General features: G+C 39.3%; 1 protein-coding gene across 2 annotated transcripts in view; it reads right to left on the bottom strand.

Annotated features, from left to right (window-relative positions):
* LOC126187413 (exocyst complex component 4) overlaps positions 1-21,434 on the bottom strand; it is a 282,045-nt gene that overhangs the window by 83,502 nt on the left and 177,109 nt on the right. For both annotated transcript variants that reach the window (XM_049928480.1, XM_049928481.1), the window contains 2 exons: positions 8,948-9,168; positions 8,117-8,333 (listed from right to left, as the gene is read on the bottom strand). In XM_049928480.1, coding sequence (XP_049784437.1) covers positions 8,117-8,333; positions 8,948-9,168 — 438 coding nt within the window. The remainder of the gene's footprint in view (positions 1-8,116; positions 8,334-8,947; positions 9,169-21,434) is intronic.

Below are 21,434 nucleotides of genomic sequence, written 5' to 3'. Positions count from 1 at the left end.
GGTTGATACATGTAGAAACTACAATTAATATCATCTTTTACATTATGAATTATCTATCTTAGCGATCACCGAGAGAGTCAGAGACAGCTATCTGTGGCAGTCATTCTGCAGCTCAGTAGTAACCAGTCATGATGTAGTGCACAGGCTGTGTTCAGTCGTGGTTCAAATCTCGATGAAGACAAGATTTTTATCTCTTGTGCGAGAGAGCTACATGCAGCCAAATCAAAAAACATTAATGCGATCTTAAGAAATACAGTGCATCAGTCAGTCATCTCGCTATCTATATTCAGCACCATTGATTATTTCACTGCTGAAATTGTGGCTCAATATTTTGTTAACTAGGTTTCGTAATCCCAGTGTCATATTTCATTACTTCTGTGTAAGTCCTGTACTGCTACTTGAATACAACCCATGACCTTTAGGTCAAAATTTTGTAACAGCTTACTAATTAGTGACAATTTGGGCACATTCATGTCACATTTACTTAATGTTTTATTAACAACAATATTATTAAAAGGATAGATTGCTACTTGATAATTAGAGGAGATGTTGAGTCGTACACAGGCAAAATGAAAAAAAGACTGCTATACATTTTAGCTTTTGGCCAAAAGGCCTTTGAAGTAGAAAACACACACTCATTCACACAAGGACCACTGTCTTTGGTTGCTGTGGTTGGACTCAGTTATGTGCAAGTCAGCTGTGGTTGTGTGAATATTTGTGTGCTTTCTAATTCAGCAGGAGGCATTTTGGCTGACAGCTAAAATGTATAGCAGACTTTTTGTTGTGCGTGTCTGCTACTTGGTGTCTCCTCTATATGGTGATAGCAATCTTTCCTTTTTGTTGTTATTCCATTCTGGACTTTCCATGGATTGACTATATTTCATTCAGATATGCTTTAATTGTAAGGTTATCTTGATAAGATGTAATTCAGTTAAATTGGCACAGCATACATTTTATAGCATTTTTCCTTAATTTTTCAAGCATAACAGACAACATAGGAGAGGGATTAATCACCAACAATATATTATTTCACATTATCTAAAAACGATCTGTTAATGCTCAGACAGTTTATCAATGCCACAACTGTCGAAACCTATGGATACTGTGTTAAATATGTTATTAATCCAAGGTTGAAGCACATTTTCAACTGGAAAGTGACTTTCTTGATGGTTGTTTAATAGGGATCATACAAGTGTAATACTTTATTCATAAGATAAGAAGAATAACTGTGGTGAGAAATTATTTTCCAGGCAGGACCTTGGACTATTTTATTTTTGTGAAACTGGCTGTGTGTTTACTGGCGTTACCATATAACAGCAATATTTGCTGCATTCTTTGCTTTTGTTTTCCTTATGATGCTCATACCCTGCCAAGCATTCTGTAGCACACTACTTTCTTTATGCCACGAGATGAATAGCATTATCTTCTGAGTACTTACACAAACCTTGTCTTAACATGTATTTTTGTTTGGGTTCAACAAGCAATTTCTTTTTTATGAAGCTGACATAAAGGCAGTGTATTTCGTCATGAGTACAAATACTTGATAGGTACCGTCCATGATGCAGGTGACGTGAAAACAAATGCTGCATATACACTATGTGATCATAAGTATCCAGACACCTGGCTGAAAATAACTTTTAAGTTCATGGCGCCCTCCATCGGTAACGCTGGAATTCAATATGGTGTTGGCCCATCCTTAGCCTTGATGACAGCTTCCACTCTCACAGGCATACGTTCAATCAGGTGTTGGAAGGTTTCTCGGGGAATGGCAGCTCGTTCTTCACGGGTGCTGCACGGAGTAGAGGTATCAATGTTGGTTGGTGAGGTACGACACGAAGTTGGCGTTCCAAAACATCCCAAAGGTGTTCTATAGGATTCAGGTCAGGACTCTGTGCAGGCCGGTCCATTACAGGGATGTTACTGTCATGTAACCACTCTGCCACAGGCCACACATTATTAGCAGATGCTCGATCGTGTTGAAAGATGCAATCGCCATCCCCGAACTGGTCTTCAACAGTGGGAAGCAAGAAGGTGATCAAAACATCAATGTAAGCCTGTGCTGCGATAGTGCTACACAAAACAACAAGGGGTGCAAGCCCTCTCTATGAAAAACACGACCACACCATGACACCATCGCCTCCGAATTTTACTGTTGGCACTACAAACGATGGCAGATGACATTCGCTGGGCATTCACCATAACCACACCCTGCCCTTGGATCACCACAATGTGTACCATGATTTGTCACTATACACAATGTTTTTCCACTGTTCAATCGTCCAATGTTTATGCTCCTTACACTACGCGAGGTATCGTTTGGTATTTACCAGTGTGATGTGTGCCTTATGAACAGCCACTCGACTATGAAATCCAAGTTTTCTCACCTCCTGCCTAACTATCATAGTGCTTGCAATCGATCCTGATGCAGTTTGGAATTCCTGTGTGATGACCACCTATTACACATAACAATCCTCTTCAACTGTTGGCGGTCTCTGGCAGTCAACAGATGAGGTCAGCCTGTACGCTTTTGTGCTGTATGTGTCCCTTCACGTTTCCACTTCACTATCACATTGGAAACAGTGGACCTAGGGACATTTAGAGTGCGAAAATCTTGTGTACAGACCTACGACACAAGTGCCACCCAATCACCTGACCACGTTCAAAGTCCGTGAGTTCCATGAAGCACCCCATTCTGCTCTCTCACAATGTCTAATGACTACTGAGGTAGCTGATTTGGAGTACCTGGCAATAGGTAGCAGCACAATACACCTAATATGAAAAACATATGTTTTTGGGGGTATGCGGATACTTTTGATCGCACGGTGTGTATGCAGAATCCCTACTTACGACTTTTTCCTTCTGTGTATAGTGATTCAAACCTCTATCTATCCCACTGTAGTTTTATAGTGATTTCCCTACACATATTTAGGGAATGCTATGTGGTCTGGTGGAATAGTTGACATTTACTATGAATAAGTCTTATGTTCAACTCTAACCTCAGGCAAATATTTTAACTGGTACCAGACAGCCTTCTTTACTTCTGCTAAAGTCAAGTGAAAAATGCAATGCTCCAGAGCTGTTCAGAAACCATGTTAAACAAAATGATGTCCCACCAACTATCTACTTGCATGAAGTCAGTTCAGATTAGACCAGAGGTCACCAAGCTTTTTCCACAGTGGGCTGAATAAGTGACAACTGTTTTCTAGATCGGGCTGGTTAACTTATAAACTGATGAGTGGGTGCCACATTATGATTCTTTACAATAGTTGGAAACCACAATGAAAGCTGTGAGAAATGACTTTTGGTTCCATACATTTTATGAAGCAAATCTGAGAACTGTCAGGTGGCCAGATGAATTGACATTATCGTCCAGATCCGGCTTGTGGACTGTTGGTGACCTCTGGACAAGACAATGACAGAATCAGATGCCACAAAATAAGAAAACACTGTATCTTGCTTAACCACAATATTTAGTAACTCTGTTGTTACTGATAATACGAAATGAAATAAAGAGGCTGTGTGTTTGCACAGTTCCCTGTTGCACACATTTCTTTTGTTATCGTGCAGATTTTTCAGTGTTACCAAAGAAGACTGAATGACCACATTAATTTTGTTACAATGTTTGTGATCCTTCAAGCTCATTAAAAATAAATATGCCTTTTTCCTTTATGCAGATAAGAACATAGTAAGAAACATAGAGAAATTCATAAAATGGGCAACACATGAGTGTCATCCTTTATAAGTACACTTACATTTTTAACAAAATTTGGTGGTCTGAGGTTTGCTTTCGTACAGCTGTGCTAATGACTGGTCACAATATGCATACTAAGTTATTCTTTAACTGTTTTAATAAAACACTGGTTTAGCATCAATTAGATATTATGTAAATTGAAAGCGGAGGGGAAGAAAGGAAAGGGATGGAACTATTGCCGTCAGGTGCAATGAAACTTTAGGTAGAATCAGCTGCAATGAGTGAAAATGTGTGCCGCACCGGGATTCGAACCTGGGACCTCCTGCTTACTGGGCAGCTTTTGCCCTACCTGGACAAAGTGTTTTTCGCAGTTGCGTGGACTATCTCATCATGTCTCTCAGTCTACCCACATGCCCATGTAGCGCCACCTATCTGCAAGCCCCGTTCATGTCTTCCATGCTCACTACTTTGTGATTTCCACAGGAGTTCGAACATAATTGTGCATCCACACTGAAGGTCACGGATTCATTGCCTATTGAGACAAATCAATTATATAAATGCATAATGTCTGTTCTTTTGGAGAAGCGTTCATATAATTTTGAACTGTCATTGTAACCTCCATGGTAGGCCAGCAAAATAAAGCTTGCAGTAAGGATATCTAAAAGCTACAAGACATAACATAAAAGCCTCTGTCAAAGGAAGGAGAATGGCTTTTGGATTGTACAATATTTTATCCCTCTCATTTAAATGTATAAGGTACAATTACGAAAGTACATAGTCGAATTCCACCAAACACAGAATGTTAGGTTCCAAAGCATTGAAATCAAGATCGCAATGCGCTTTTGTAAGCCAGTCATAGTTTATGTCACATGATCTTGCCAGCCAATGATAGCAGATAGTCATCATGTTTACATGGGGCTCCCAAAACCGGATCTCCCTGTACCGCTCCTGGGTGGTAAAGTAAACATTTCGAAACTGATTCTGTATATCCAATTCTGGTTGCCGGTTTTCCAATTCTACAATCGATTTTTGCTCCCATGTAAATGTAACCGGTTTTGAAATGTGCTTGGGCTGTCAGGTTTAATCTTATTTTTAAACATTTTCGGGTAATATGGACAGAGTGACTTTTTGTACAGTGAACGATAAGAAGAAATGTTAGACTGACTGTTTACAAATTTTCTAATTGAAAGAAATAGCAATTGTGCTGACTAAATCACAAACTGTAACAGTTGTTTTCCAGGCACTGTAGTTAATTGGGCTAGCAAATGCACTTCAGATCTTAACGTATAACCACGATAGTGAAAAATGGTTTTCAAACTTCGGTACTTGTCTTTCAGAAGATGTGTCGCATCTAAATGTAGGCGAACACACAAATAGGAAAAGTTAATGGTTTAAATTAATGTACACAGTGTAACTACAAGAAAAGCTAAGCTTTCATGTATAACATTTCTCTTTTTTGTGTGTGTTACACTTCGATAAATCACACAAATGTGCGAGTAAAATTTAAAGTACGGACATAAATGTCTGATCTTCTGGGTTCTAAATTCTTCTAAGTGGCTGGCCCTCAAAGTGTTAAGCTTTAAATAAAAATCAAATGCTCTGTGGGTTAAGAAATTCAAAGAACGTTTGCACACATAACATAACTCTTTACAGCATATAATAAAATGTACTTTGGAAGTAATGCTTTTCAAATTACCAGTTGCAATATTTTCCCTTCACCTGTTAAAATTCATTTCAGCAATTGCCAAAGAGCACCAGAAAACAGCGTTACTTTGCCTGCGCAGCTAAGATGACATAGGTAGCCCATATGTATATGGCATTAAGAGATCTTACATTATGTCATAAATGAAACAGAATATCAGAAGATACTCCAGAGCATTGGAATTTCGCAAAACATACTAAACTGCATAATTCGATTTAAAGAGCACATTCATATGTTCAGATTCACAAAGAAGTAGGCCCCAAGGTGACAATCAACTATTCAGTGTAGTTTTTGGAATGCAAATTTTCTTGGAGTACCAGAACTGTATTACCTCATGTTTAGTTCTTTATTATGGCATAATGCCATACGTCCCAAAAGATAACAATGTGCACTTGAAATCCCACAAACAGTTGCTAACAGTGTTTCAAATAAACAGACTGCCTCTGCTGAAAAGATTAATTAAAGTCGATTTCTTTTAAGCAAATTGACAAAAGTAGCTTCAGTGTTCTGCAATACAATACCCGACTGCCAAAAATCTGGAAATAAAATCAAATCAGAAAACAAACTAATAACATACTTTAGCCTTCAATAATTATGGAATATTTTAATTCACTTTATAGCTCCCAGCCACCGAAAACCGTTTTGTTATTGGGAGCTGTAAACCAAGAGGAAACAGTAAAATCACTAAATGTAAAAACGGTTAACGTGGAGACTACCCCTCATCCCATGACAACTCAGATTGCTCTGCGCATGTGTGAATCTGACAACTTGGGTGCACCAGAAAAATGTTTCCAGATAGCATCTGGCTGCTTGTTGCTACTGCTGATTCAGCTAATGTCTCTAAAGTTACCTTGGATACAGCGTTACCTCAAGTAACCAGAAGTGGGAGAAGATACTGCTCATATGCGACTCAACTGTGCATGCGCAAAAGCTCACTGACAACTGCTCAAACGAACCTAATGTTAACCATTGTGACATCATGTCCACTGGAAGCAGTTTATTGTTATGAAGTACTGCAATTTGTATAGTCTTCGTCCAAAAGCCTTTGACACATTTTGCTGTTGGCAGACACTTGTGTGTGCTGTGTTTTGTTGCTGTAAATGGCACATGTCCTTTGCAACTTAAGTTTTATTTATTTTTTCCTTGTTTATGTTTTATTGCTGCCATATTATATTGCAGTAACAGACTAAAGTAAAATTCTTCTTTAGAGTATCAGTTCTTACCAGTAAAAACTACAAAAATTTAACTGGAAACCAAAAGAACAAAAAATTCCCCGAATTCTTAAAAGTTCCCGGGTTTTTCTTGGTTTTCTCCTGTGTGAAAAAATTCCCGGGTTTTTCCCGAATTTCCTGGAGTGTATACACCCTGCTGTATTAACTTTAGGTTCCCCTATATCTGATTCAGTAAGTCAGTTCAAAATTTTAAGTAAGGCAAGGGTATACCGCCTCCAATAGAAGCATGCATATCGCACAACTGCTGTGTTCAAATTAATCCATAGATTAAGGGCAGCTTTAGCTTATAAATTCATACAGGAAAGGGTTGGGTTTTAATACAGGGTACAGCCATAAAATGAAGTGATTAGTAGCTTTACATTGTTTATCATTTATTCCAGTACTGATGTTCAAACCATTCCCTTGGGTCAAGGTTACTGAGTATTTTATGACAGCTTTAAGAAGGACCTGACTCCTTGAGAGCATGTCCTAAGATGCCAGTATGGGACAAGTATGTGCCTGGGATGGTCATGGTATAACAATGGATAAATACTTAAACATATCAACTGCAAACAGTACACCATCCATGGCTCCACAGGATAAAATAATCAATGTGTTCTGGGTTGGCAGTATACATATATATAAATCTCAAATGAAGTTAACAGCTGTTTCCAGCCTTTGTGAGAACAACATGTTCTGGTACTGAATAGAGAACAGTGATGAATTAAAACAACAAATGCCGCTTTTTCTTACTGAATTATGAAATACAAAAATCTTAAAAGAAATCAAGTAGCTTGGTGTGACAGCACAGATAAGATCAGTTCATATAGAGTAAAAATGTCTTATAACTGGTCATATATATATATAGAAGGTCCAAAGAGTAGCACCAAAATCAAAGGATAACTTGAAATATGTACTGCAAACTGGGCACAGTTTGTAAGTGCCATGATTTTATACATGGCATATGTCACACACAAAGGACTTTGATGAAAATGTAAAAAATTCAAATGATTGGTGAAAATTACAAACACACTGATTGTGAACAGACAACAAATAATAAGGGATCCATATAATAATGGGTCTAATCTCTTAGACAAAATGAAAACCATATTTTAACATTCTGAAACATGTTTCTACTGAATAAGAGTTACGACATGGAATTCTGATTGAATGTAGAGAGAAACGTAATAGACCACAAATTACTTTCTATTCGTCTCAGCAGCGGGCTAATAGAGTGATTACAAATTTCTATTTTTTTGTTAGCACATTATAATCTTCAAATTGTTTGCCTTTAAAACCAAAGAGAACTAAGTGACTGTCAGCTTCAATAGCATTCCTCATTAGAGGAATGTTTAAGAGATCAATGGCAAACTTACAAAAATTGAAAACATTACTGTAAGGATGAAAATTTAATTTGACACATATTGGACCTCAAAGATACTAGTTTTACTTCTGATATGTAATTAAGGAATATAACTACAGAATTTACTGGAAAGTGAAAATTTTTCTTACCATACTCTCTTGCAGATGGGCAAGGCGACGTAGCTGCCCCACATCAGACAATATTTCATAACGACTGATTCCACCTTCTCCCAAGTTGCTGGCTAAAATCTCCGCTTCCCTCATGTTACGCTGCCGTACTTCCTCTGGACTCTCTTCCTCCACTGTTACAGCTCCTATAGTGCTTTCCTTCTTTGATGCTTGGAGGTCCACCCAGTTTGGTAGGGACCTGAAGGCAACAGCAAAACTCCTCTCTAATGCATAAATCTACAACTACTGCTGTCAGCCTATACATACAAAGCAAAGCTCTTTCTTGCTGTTTTGCTCTCATGCTACAAGAAATTATGTGGTTTACGGCATGGCATGAACAATCAGAATACTGTAGGAGTCACGGTGAAATCTATTGAGGCAGGATTACATTCGGCCTACAGCAACATACAATTGATGGGTTGATGACTATTAACTTAAATACTGAGATAGTGTTATGTAGTGTTATGCAAATGTATCTGAATCTGGTTACTAGCACGTTAAATCTTGTGAAATGAATACAGCAGTAAGCAGCCAAATAAAGCTTATGAAAGTGGTGTAGGCAGAATGAAGTATGGAATAGTAAAAAACAAACAATGAAACTTCAGTTAGGAATATCAATAATGTAAGAAAAGATAAGATTTATACTTATCATAAACATGACATAGTACGTTGCAGACAGGCACAATTAAAAACACACATAAGGTTTCAGCCACAGTCTAGAGAAACATGCACCACTCATTCACACAAGCAAACACACCTCACATACATGACCACTAACTCTGGCAGCTTTGTGGGAGGCGTCAGTATACTTACTTGATAAAACGGCTAATGTCTTCATCGCGTAACCAGGCAGCACTACAAATTCGTTTATCCTCAGAATCAGGTTGCACAATGCCACGATAAGCAGCCTGACAAGTTTCTCGATACCCACGCACAATATTGCATATTATGGCTAGAAAATGCTCTGAGTATACTGGAAGTGATTGCATCAGACCACGAAGCTCCTGAACACATTGCTCAACTATCACAGTACTCTGGAATGAAAACAAATGGTGACGTAAATACAGGCGCCCAATGTTTGTTTTGATGCATATGCTGCTATTTGAAAGTTATATTTTTATAAATAGGTGTATTGAGCCCAAATATATCTCCAAGGCTTACTATCCTAGCTCTCACTTTAGGAATTTGCTTCAAGACACATCGAGGGCTCATTAAGGAACTTTGAACAACTATTCAATATGCATGATGAGTGTCTTAAATATTTGTGTACTGAATATATTTGGTCACTACTATATCAGGATAACTTAATGTATTGTATGGGTAACAGCACCTAGAGAGAATTTCAATACAAAAAAAGACTTATGATTTTGAGAGGACACTTTTTAGGTGATACGTACTTTTGTCCACATTGGAAATATTTATTGTAACAGAGTTGATACATGCGTATTGATTCCACCTGTCAATCGGCCATGTAGTTGTATCAATGCGGCTAAAGTCAGAGGTCGTGGTCGTTCCGAGCATAGAAAACGCCCTCTGCCCTTGCACTTGAACAGTGAGCCGTGAGCCATCAGTGGGAGAGGTTCCCTGTGAGGAGGTTTAATGGTTACCACATGCGGTGGACGCGTCCACGCCTCGGCAGTCAGTTGTTTTGATGTACTGGAGATTGGTGAAAGCGAGCCAGGTGCCTGTGTTCAACTGGGAGTGCACCATGAAACATAACAGCCCATTGAGGCCTATTAAAATGAAAATTTCCCAGTCTACTTCAGGATCGCACATGTAAACAAAATATGTAACTCGTCTAGAAAAACTTATAACTGAGAAAATAACTTTTTAATCTATTTCAGTTCAAAGTGTAGAAGCTCTGTAAATGAAGGGAATAATTCCCGTGAAGGGAGTCTCCAGTAATTAATAGAAAATATAAATATATTATTGTAATTCCTGATTTGAGAGTTTATTCTCGAATGAAATAACAGACATGTACTAATATCATAGTGTATTTACTGTTCTGAGCAGACATACGTTTATATATGTATTTTCAGTTTTTATATGTAAATTTTAATTGTTAATTAATCAAAAATTGACTTTAAACAATGCCGAGGATTGTTCAGGATTGTTAGGAAATTGTAAATAATGACTGCCATGTTGGCACAGGGGGTCAGTCTGGTTTTAGTTTTTGAGCAGTGAGCATGTAGCTGCTCCTTTTGTATTGTAAGTATTGTTCGCCTTTGTAATAATATTTTAACTTTATTTGAAAGTATAATAAATGTATTTAAAATAACATAATGCAAGATGATTTTTAATTTTAACTTTTCTGAAGTTGGACTTTTACAGTAACTGTCTCCAGGACTTATGCTGTGACAGACTGCCTGATATGATGAGTAAAACAACCCTTAAGAACTTTATAACCAGGAGTGTTCGAGTTGCTACTGTGTTCTACTTCGATCCACCACATTAACTACATGTAGAAAATTTTGTTTGCTCGAGCTTTGAGGAGCGTGGTGGGTGCTATCTTTCATGCTCCAGTGTGGATTTACATTTCTTTCTGTTATCTGTTGTAGAAGCTGGAAAGTTTATATGTAAGCAACAAAACGTCCTGAGTGTGGTGCTCGCTTAACGGTATCAGCCAATGACTTGTATTTACCAACGGCTGGTTTCTATGCCGACAGCAAAACACGCCGGTAAACCGACTGCGACAGAATAGGTGATGTAATTTTGATTCTCAAGTGCTGAAAAGGTGGCTGTTGGTTCAAGGTACTGTAAGTGATCACATATTCTTTTTTCATTACTTCCAAGAGTAAAGTCACGGGTTATTCTCTCGGGGGTTATTCTCTCGGGGGTTATTCTCTCGGATGATAAGTATGTAAAGCTCAAACTTGAGTGTGTTCAATTTTAAGGGAACCGACAGTTATTGTGTTGCTCAATGTGGTTGTTGATTTCAAACTGAAATTATCTATACTCTTGTTACTAATGCAATAGTTCTTAAGGAAAATTGGCCTATTAATGTGTAGTTCAATGTGGCTGGTGCTGGAGTCTGAATAACCGTGTTGTGTCATTGTTTGAGCTGCTTTGGGGAAAATTTCAAGGAGGGCTAATGCCTGAAGTTTGTCATTTACAGTCTGTAACTAAAAATGTGTGTTGTAATTTTTTCAGTATAGTTTTGAACGGCCAGTGTCGGTTGGTCACAGTCAGTGTGCTCCCTGCCGCCGTTGGATAAGCAGCTGCAGCAGCAAGTCGTATACTCCTAGCTCACTCATTTGTTACACAGTTTAATTCTTAATTTCTTTGCGTGTTTTTGGTACTTGCATTGTTTAATTCATAAATTTCGGGCGTATTATAGTATTTGAGAGTTGTAGCATCACGTTTTAGTACTCGAATAGTGTTAAATCGCGTAGTCTCCTTCCGCCGCCGAGCAGTGTGTCAGCAGTGCACAAGTGGCAGCATTACTGCATTTACTAGGCAATCTTGTATTTTAATAACCGCTTCAATTTTGTGTCGTTTTGTTTGCGCTCTCTGTAGATTAGTTCAGACGTTCTTTGCACAGTTTTTAGCATGGATAGGGACTGCAACTGCTGTGTTCGGATGCAGGCTGAGTTGGCATCCCTTCGCTCCCAGCTTCAGGCAGTGTTGGCTTCGGTCACACAGCTTGAGGCTGTTGCCAATGGGCATCACTGTGGGGGTCCGGATGGGGGTTTGTCGGGGACGGCCAGCTCGTCCCACGCATCCCCCGATCGGACTACGACTGTGGTTGCCCGGGATACTGCCCGCATTGAGGCTGATCCCTCACCTGTGGTAGAGTGGGAGGTCGTCTCAAGGTGTGGCAGGGGGCGAAAGACATTCCGGAGGGCTGAACGGAAGGCCTCTCCAGTTTGTCTGACGAACCGGTTTCAGGCTCTGTCTCAGGCTGATACTGATCTTCAGCCTGACATGGCTGCTTGTCCTGTTCCAGAGGTTGCCCCTCAGTCTGCAAGATCCGGGCAGTCGCAGAGGGTGGGCTTACTGGTAGTTGGGAGCTCCAACGTCAGGCGCGTAATGGGGCCCCTTAGGGATATGGCAGCAAGGGAGGGGAAGAAAACCAAAGTGCACTCCGTGTGCATACCGGGGGGAGTCATTCCAGATGTGGAAAGGGTCCTTCCGGATGCCATGAAGGGTACAGGGTGCACCCATCTGCAGGTGGTCGCTCATGTCGGCACCAATGATGTGTGTCGCTATGGATCGGAGGAAATCCTCTCTGGCTTCCGGCGGCTATCTGATTTGGTGAAGACTGCCAGTCTCGCTAGCGGGATGAAAGCAGAGCTCACCATCTGCAGCATCGTCGACAGGACTGACTGCGGACCTTTGGTACAGAGCCGAGTGGAGGGTCTGAATCAGAGGTTGAGACGGGTCTGCGACGATGTGGGCTGCAGATTCCTCGACTTGCGCCATAGGGTGGTGGGGTTTCGGGTTCCGCTGGATAGGTCAGGAGGCCACTACACGCAACAAGCGGCTACACGGGTAGCAGGGGTTGTGTGGCGTGGGCTGGGCGGTTTTTTAGGTTAGATGGCCTCGGGCAAGTGCAGAAAGGGCAACAGCCTCAACGGGTGCGGGGCAAAGTCAGGACATGCGGGGACCAAGCAGCAATCGGTATTGTAATTGTAAACTGTCGAAGCTGCGTTGGTAAAGTACCGGAACTTCAAGCGCTGATAGAAAGCACCGAAGCTGAAATCGTTATAGGTACAGAAAGCTGGCTGAAGCCAGAGATAAATTCTGCCGAAATTTTTACAAAGGCACAGACGGTGTTTAGAAAGGATAGATTGCATGCAACCGGTGGCGGAGTGTTCGTCGCTGTTAGTAGTAGTTTATCCTGTAGTGAAGTAGAAGTGGATAGTTCCTGTGAATTATTATGGGTGGAGGTTACACTCAACAACCGAGCAAGGTTAATAATTGGCTCCTTTTACCGACCCCCCGACTCAGCAGCATTAGTGGCAGAACAACTGAGAGAAAATTTGGAATACATTTCACATAAATTTTCTCAGCATGTTATGGTCTTAGGTGGAGATTTCAATTTACCAGATATAGACTGGGACACTCAGATGTTTAGGACGGGTGGTAGGGACAGAGCATCGAGTGACATTATACTGAGTGCACTATCCGAAAATTACCTCGAGCAATTAAACAGAGAACCGACTCGTGGAGATAACATCTTGGACCTACTGATAACAAACAGACCCGAACTTTTCGACTCTGTAAGTGCAGAACAGGGAATCAGTGATCATAAGGCCGTTGCAGCATCCCTGAATATGGAAGTTAATAGGAATATAAAAAAAGGGAGGAAGGTTTATCTGTTTAGCAAGAGTAATAGAAGGCAGATTTCAGACTACCTAACAGATCAAAACGAAAATTTCTGTTCCGACACTGACAATGTTGAGTGTTTATGGAAAAAGTTCAAGGCAACCGTTAAATGCGTTTTAGACAGGTACGTGCCGAGCAAAACTGTGAGGGATGGGAAAAACCCACCGTGGTACAACAACAAAGTTAGGAAACTACTGCGAAAGCAAAGAGAGCTTCACTCCAAGTTTAAACGCAGCCAAAACCTCTCAGACAAACAGAAGCTAAACGATGTCAAAGTTAGCGTAAGGAGGGCTATGCGTGAAGCGTTCAGTGAATTCGAAAGTAAAATACTAGGTACCGACTTGACAGAAAATCCTAGGAAGTTCTGGTCTTACGTTAAATCAGTAAGTGGCTCGAAACATCATGTCCAGACACTCTGGGATGATGATGGCATTGAAACAGAGGATGACAAGCGTAAAGCTGAAATACTAAACACCTTTTTCCAAAGCTGTTTCACAGAGGAAGACCGCACTGCAGTTCCTTCTCTAAATCCTCGCACCAACGAAAAAATGGCTGACATTGAAATAAGTGTCCAAGGAATAGAAAAGCAACTGGAATCACTCAACAGAGGAAAGTCCACTGGACCTGACGGGATACCAATTCGATTCTACACAGAGTACGCGAAAGAACTTGCCCCCCTTCTAACAGCCGTGTACCGCAAGTCTCTAGAGGAACAGAAGGTTCCAAATGATTGGAAAAGAGCACAGGTAGTCCCAGTCTTCAAGAAGGGTCGTCGAGCAGATGCGCAAAACTATAGACCTATCTCTCTGACGTCGATCTGTTGTAGAATTTTAGAACATGTCTTTTGCTCGAGTATCATGTCGTTTTTGGAAACTCAGAATCTACTATGTAGGAATCAACATGGATTCCGGAAACAGCGATCGTGTGAAACCCAACTCGCATTATTTGTTCATGAAACCCAGAAAATATTAGATACAGGCTCCCAGGTAGATGCCATTTTCCTTGACTTCCGGAAGGCGTTCGATACAGTTCCGCACTGTCGTCTGATAAACAAAGTAAGAGCCTACGGAATATCAGACCAGCTGTGTGGCTGGATTGAAGAGTTTTTAGCAAACAGAACACAGCATGTTGTTCTCAATGGAGAGACATCTACAGACGTTAAAGTAACCTCTGGCGTGCCACAGGGGAGTGTTATGGGACCATTGCTTTTCACAATATATATAAATGACCTAGTAGATAGTGTCGGAAGTTCCATGCGGCTTTTCGCGGATGATGCTGTAGTATACAGAGAAGTTGCAGCATTAGAAAATTGTAGCGAAATGCAGGAAGATCTGCAGCGGATAGGCACTTGGTGCAGGGAGTGGCAACTGACCCTTAACATAGACAAATGTAATGTATTGCGAATACATAGAAAGAAGGATCCTTTATTGTACGATTATATGATAGCGGAACAAACACTGGTAGCAGTTACTTCTGTAAAATATCTGGGAGTATGCGTGCGGAACGATTTGAAGTGGAATGATCATATAAAATTAATTGTTGGTAAGGCGGGTACCAGGTTGAGATTCATTGGGAGAGTCCTTAGAAAATGTAGTCCATCAACAAAGGAGGTGGCTTACAAAACACTCGTTCGACCTATACTTGAGTATTGCTCATCAGTGTGGGATCCGTACCAGATCGGGTTGACGGAGGAGATAGAGAAGATCCAAAGAAGAGCGGCGCATTTTGTCACAGGGTTATTTGGTAACCGTGATAGCGTTACGGAGATGTTTAACAAACTCAAGTGGCAGACTCTGCAAGAGAGGCGCTATGCATCGCGGTGTAGCTTGCTCGCCAGGTTTCGAGAGGGTGCGTTTCTGGATGAGGTATCGAATATATTGCTTCCCCCTACTTATACCTCCCGAGGAGATCACGAATGTAAAATTAGAGAGATTAGAGCGCGCACAGAGGCTTTCAGACAGTCGTTCTTCCCGCGAACCATACGCGACTGGAACAGGAAAGGGAGATAATGACAGTGGCACGTAAAGTGCCCTCCGCCACACACCGTTGGGTGGCTTGCGGAGTATAAATGTAGATGTAGATGTGTCTTGTAATTTTAAAAGGATTACATCCCAACTCATTTTGGAAAGCTTGCTAAACTTCAGGTTTACATTTTAGGCCATTAATTCCCAAGGACTAGTGTCCGTGTTTATGTAACTCTGGTGTAAAAATTTTATTTATCGTAAGCAAATTGTCTTTAAACTTCATACACTTTGCTGAAGGGGCTAGTGCCCATGTTTTGTGGTCCACAGATTTTGCTAAGTTAAATAATAAATTTTAAAGCAGCTCCTGTTAGGTGTGCAGCCACTGCAGTGCATACTACTTATCTAGTTGTGTACACTAAGGGCAGTTGATTTTGTCTCAGGTTGAAGATAATACAACAGGTGATCACTTCGCAAATCTGTAGATATACCCAACGGCTTTAGGTCAAGAGGCCATTGTATGTCATTATTACCTTGTTATTTAAAATATGTGTGGCTAGTGGCTCATAGTAATTAAAGAAATCTTGTTAATTTTGTTAAGAACCTTGTAAGTGGCTTAGTGCCACCAACCCAATGTTATTTTTCTTGAGTGAAACACATCAAGGTTTGGGATCATGATTTAAGTAATCCTGTTGAATGTTCTTAGTACCAATGTATGTTCCCTGAATGATGTTAATAAATGTTTTGTACATCTATTGTCCGATGGCTTAACACTCCAGGATCACTCTATCTAAGCTATCCCACTCTAAAGGTTTTTAAAAAAGGACTGAAGGACTGTCAGTTCCTAAGTAATTCCTCCTATCTTCAGCAATTCCGCTTCCCCCCCTGACTTCCTACCAAGATTCAGCCCAATTTTTGCAACAGGGTACATATTGTCTATTTATTTATTTATTTAGCCATTTGATATATTTCAATTAATATATGTTGTATCATTACATATAGGCCTTGGCATTTTGATTATGCAATAACAATTATGTATTGTATTCTGCCACTTAGTGCATTTACAGCACATATTACAGAGAACTACATTTTTGATATTTTACGATGTTTGCAGTTCTCTTTCACAGTATGTGACAATTTCCCTTATGTTTAAATTTATATACAAACATTTATATTGTTTTTTGCATTAAATGATGGTCACTTACACGGATAAAATAAAGAAGAGAATGGGATGAATGCTGTTCTGAAATACTTGCAATGTATAAAAATTTTTGGTTAGGAAGTATACCTCAACTGGGTGAATACTTTTAAATCCTGATTACTCATGAAAAATAATCAACTGAACATCATTAGTGCAATACACACATGTCTGACAGACAGCAGTAATAGTTTCAAAAACAAATTGAAATCATATCTCCTTGACAACTCCTTCTATACCATAGATGAATTCTTGAATATGAGTAAATAAATCTAGAGATATAATATATGCATTTTGTGTTATTTAAAGGAATGGGATAGATAATAGAAATATTTAGGTATAACACAATATTTTTTTTTTAAAAAAAAAGAAGAAGAAGAAGAAAAGAAAAAGAACTTGTTTCCTGTGCGCATTTCTTGTGCACTTGACAGGTTCCACATCATACTGGTTTTCCGTCCTATTGATCAATGGAACACGTAACTAACTAAACTAAACTGAAATGTTAGACTGAAATGTGTTAGAGAAATAACACTTAACAGTATCATAAATCACAAACATGGTGAATACCTTGCCACAAAATCGCAAATAGTCCACAGGAAGAAAAAGTAAGATATTTTCTCCTCTATTAAAAATATTTCTTTTGCCTACACAACAAATCATGGACCTCGTAAAAAGAACTTTTGAGATCACAAGAGGGCTGTGGGCTAATGGTACAATTCAAATGAGCAAACAGAATAAAGAGAGTGATATTTAGTTGGTACATCAGTCTCTCGCAGTAAAACTTCTAGTGACAAGGGAAAAGCTGTAATAGGAATCATGAACAATGAATTCTATTTGGTGAGAAAATGTTCTAGTTTCACTTAAGAAAACTGAGAATTAGTACAATATGAAAAATATCACAGTGATATTTCACAAACAGTGAGAACTTTGTGGTTGAGAAAACAAAAAGAAAAAATGTGGACAATAGTTTAAAAATGGGTAGCATTGTTGACCAAAAACAAATCAATGGTCACACCAAATGGCTAAAGGAGCATTATTTATTTTGGGAAATGCACAGTACAAGGTCACTATAAATGATTCATTTCTTTTCAAAGCTCTACGTTTTCCAAAGTGTTGTTGTTGTTGTTGTTGTTGTTGTTGTTGTCTTCAGTCCAAAAACTAGTTTTACTACTACAAACTTCTCTCCAATACTTGGTGATCTCTTGGTGTTTCAGAAAGTGTCCTACCAACCAATCCTTTCTTTTTGTCAAGTTGCGCCAAAAATTTCTTGTTTCCCCAACCAGGCAAATACCTCCAGAAAAAGACTTCCTGACACTTAAATCTATATTCAATATTAAAAAATTGTTCTTCTTCAGAAACGCTTTTCTCGCCACTGCCAATCTACATGTTATAATCTCTCTACTTTGGTCAGCATCATTTACTTTGCTGGCCAAAAAATAAAACTCATCTACAACTTTTAAGTGTCTTAGTGTCTTAGTGTCTTATTTCCCTCAGCATCACCTGATTTAATGCTACTACATTCCATTATCCTTATTTTGCTTTTGTCTGACATCCATCTTATACCCTCCTTTCAAGACACTGTCCATTCTGTTCAATTCAAAGTACTACATGTACAACATGTAAAAATATGACTGATGCATGAACAGAACCATAAACTAACAAGCTTGCATTCTGCACTCTACAAACATACTGTCAGCACCTTTGTGGTCACACGACATATGTTCAAGCGACTTGGCTCCATAACGCACGTAACAACATTCCATCAATGGTCACCACAGCAGCAATGATGCATTCTCTGAGCTCTTCCAGTGTTCTTGGCAGTGAGGGTATATAAACACAGTTCTAAACCGTAGAATAACAAGGTTGGATAAAAAACTACCCCAGGCCACATAATTTTCTATCCTATGTTATGCTTCTTGGGCAGAAGTCATTATTTACCTTTCCACTCAGTATTGTTGTTCACACTGAGGAGGCTATAATCTCTAAGGCTTTATTCTTCATCATAATTTAACAGGCAAATTGTGAAATTTATCCATTGGGGTAAAAAGATCACCCCACCTTGTTATTTGTGTTAAGGGTTTTTATTTACAAAACAGGTGGTAATTTCTTTTGCAGACATAGAAAATCTCTTCTGACAAAACATTAACAATTCCATAGGAAATAATAAGAGGCTTAAAATGTATATTAACATGACTCAGATGAAGATGTGAGTCAACCTGAAGACAGTCATATCACAGACAACAAGGAGGATGATGAATTTGACATAATGCCATTTGAGGTTGATTCATCAGGTGAAGGTGATCGCCACGTATGGAAAATTTTATATGGCAGAAATAGGTAATGTCGGAACACACACCCTATCCATAAAAAAGCATTGACAGTCCCAGCAAAAAATATAGTGGACAAGTACTTGGTGCAATGAGGCAAAAAACAAAACGTCTCCCAAGAAATTTTTTTTAAATTGTTGTTTACTAATGACATGGTTTCACTAACAGTTACCTACATGAACCAAAAAGTTGCTGATTCACGGTAAAAATACAAATCGCTGCAACGGTATATTGAAGATACCAACTGAAACAAAATAAAAACATTTTTTGGTACTTTTTATGAATTGAGTTCTAAAAAATGTGTGTGTCAATTGTACCGACGCATAGTCTGCAGTATAAGGGCCCCCATTTTTCCGAGGAATTACAACTTAAAACCGATTCGACTTTTTGATGAAGAATCTATGATTTAATGACCAACATACTAGGCTGCAACGAAGAACGGCAGGCAAGTTCACTGCATCCCTTGATTTATGATGTATGTTTGTCAGGCACAGTCAATAACTGTACATTTCTCCTGTTCTCCTAACTGTTGATGACACACTGCTTAGCTTCCAAAGCAGATTGACGAGACACTCCTTAGCTTCCAATGCAGATGCCCATTCAAAATGTAACTGCCAAGCAAGTAGGACAAATATGGGCTAAAGATAATTTCATTATGTGACAAGAAGACGTATTACTTTAATGGGGGCATAAAATATTTGGAAAAGAAACTAGGTATAAAAGTGTTTCAATTCCTACATATATTGTGGTGAAATTATGTGAACCTATACATGGAACCAACCCGAACATTACAATGGAAATTGATTTGCTTCTTGTGAAGTAACCAACAAACTGGCTGACAAAAAGTTGAAAATTGTTGGCACCTTATGAAATAATAAACCAGAAGCCCAGTAACAAGCCAGAAATCCCAGAATCCCTGTTCAAACGAAGAACAGGCCAGTTTCTTCATCCATATTCATTTACAGGAGAGAAAAAATATTGGAGTCAAACATTCCAAAGAAAAATAAAAAATGTTATTCTTTTGTCAATGATGCATGAGTTAGGTGAAATAAATGAGAAAGCAAAGAAATCGAACATAGCACTTTTCTACAATAACAACAAAGGGGGAATTAATGTATTTAATTTACTAAGCCACAACAAGACCACAGCACAAAAAAAACCAGGCACTGGTCAATGCAATGTGTGTATGGGCTTTTAGATGCATCAGGAATAAATGCCTATGTCTTGTATAGGGGGAATGGTGGCACAAAGAGACAAAGCAATTTTCTCAAGTCTTTGGCTTTTGGGCTGGTTGAAGCAGAAATGAAAGACAGACTCAAAAGAAAAAAATTTACCCAAAGAGCTTCGAATAACCATGGAACAGATTTTGACACATTTTGGGTGCGATATTCCAAGATCAGCAGCACAACCAGAAATGATTTCAAAAAACAGTGGACTATGCTTTCTTTGCAGTCAAAACAAAGACTGGAAAAGTTCCTTTGAATGCTGTGTCTGTTCAAAACCAGTGTCCAAAGACCACTGGAAAAATATTTGTCAAAGTTGCCATAACAGTTTAGTTTGTAAATGTTTTATATATTCAAAATTTCATCAAATTTTGAAATTAATTTATAAAATCTTTATTTCCTTTTACATGAGGAACTACTTTTTCATAGTAGTTAGCTTTATATTTTTTACCAATTTACGTGTTATGCTAAACAGTTCCTTCAATGATTCTTATGCTTTATGTTACATCCTATTGTGTTTTGCACTGTTATAACAAAAAGTGCAATTGAATACAATACATAGGTGCAATCTCATATTTCCATATATGACAATCACAATACAATACAATACAATACGAGGTGCATTCAAGTTCTAAGGCCTCCGATTATTTTTCTCCGGACTGGAAAGAGATAGAAACATGAGCATTGTTTTAAAATGAGGCCGCATTCATTGTCAATACATCCCAGAGATGGCAGCACCGTACGGCAGACGGAATTTTACCGCCAGCGGCGAGAATGAGAACTGTTTTAAATACTTAAAATGGCGATGTTTTCTTTACTTGAACAGCGTGCAATCATTCGTTTTCTGAATTTGTGTGGTGTGAAACCAATTGAAATTCATCGACAGTTGAAGGAGACATGTGGTGATGGAGTTATGGATGTGTCGAAAGTGCGTTCGTGGGTGCGACAGTTTAATGAAGGCAGAACATCGTGTGACAACAAACCGAAACAACCTCGGGCTCGCACAAGCCGGTCTGACGACATCATCGAGAAAGTGGATAGAATTGTTTTGGGGGATCGCCGAATGACTGTTGAACAGATCGCCTCCAGAGTTGGCATTTCTGTGGGTTCTGTGCACATAATCCTGCATGACGACCTGAAAATGTGAAGTGTCATCCAGGTGGGTGCCACGAATGCTGATGGACGACCACATGGCTGCCCGTGTGGCACGTTGCCAAGCAATGTTGACGCGCAACGACAGCATGAATGGGACTTTCTTTTCGT

The sequence above is a fragment of the Schistocerca cancellata genome, chromosome 5, assembly GCF_023864275.1.
Source record: "Schistocerca cancellata isolate TAMUIC-IGC-003103 chromosome 5, iqSchCanc2.1, whole genome shotgun sequence".
NCBI lineage: Eukaryota > Metazoa > Arthropoda > Insecta > Orthoptera > Acrididae > Schistocerca > Schistocerca cancellata.
Note: the sequence above shows the minus strand (reverse complement) of the source record. Positions and strands in the feature narration are given on the sequence as shown.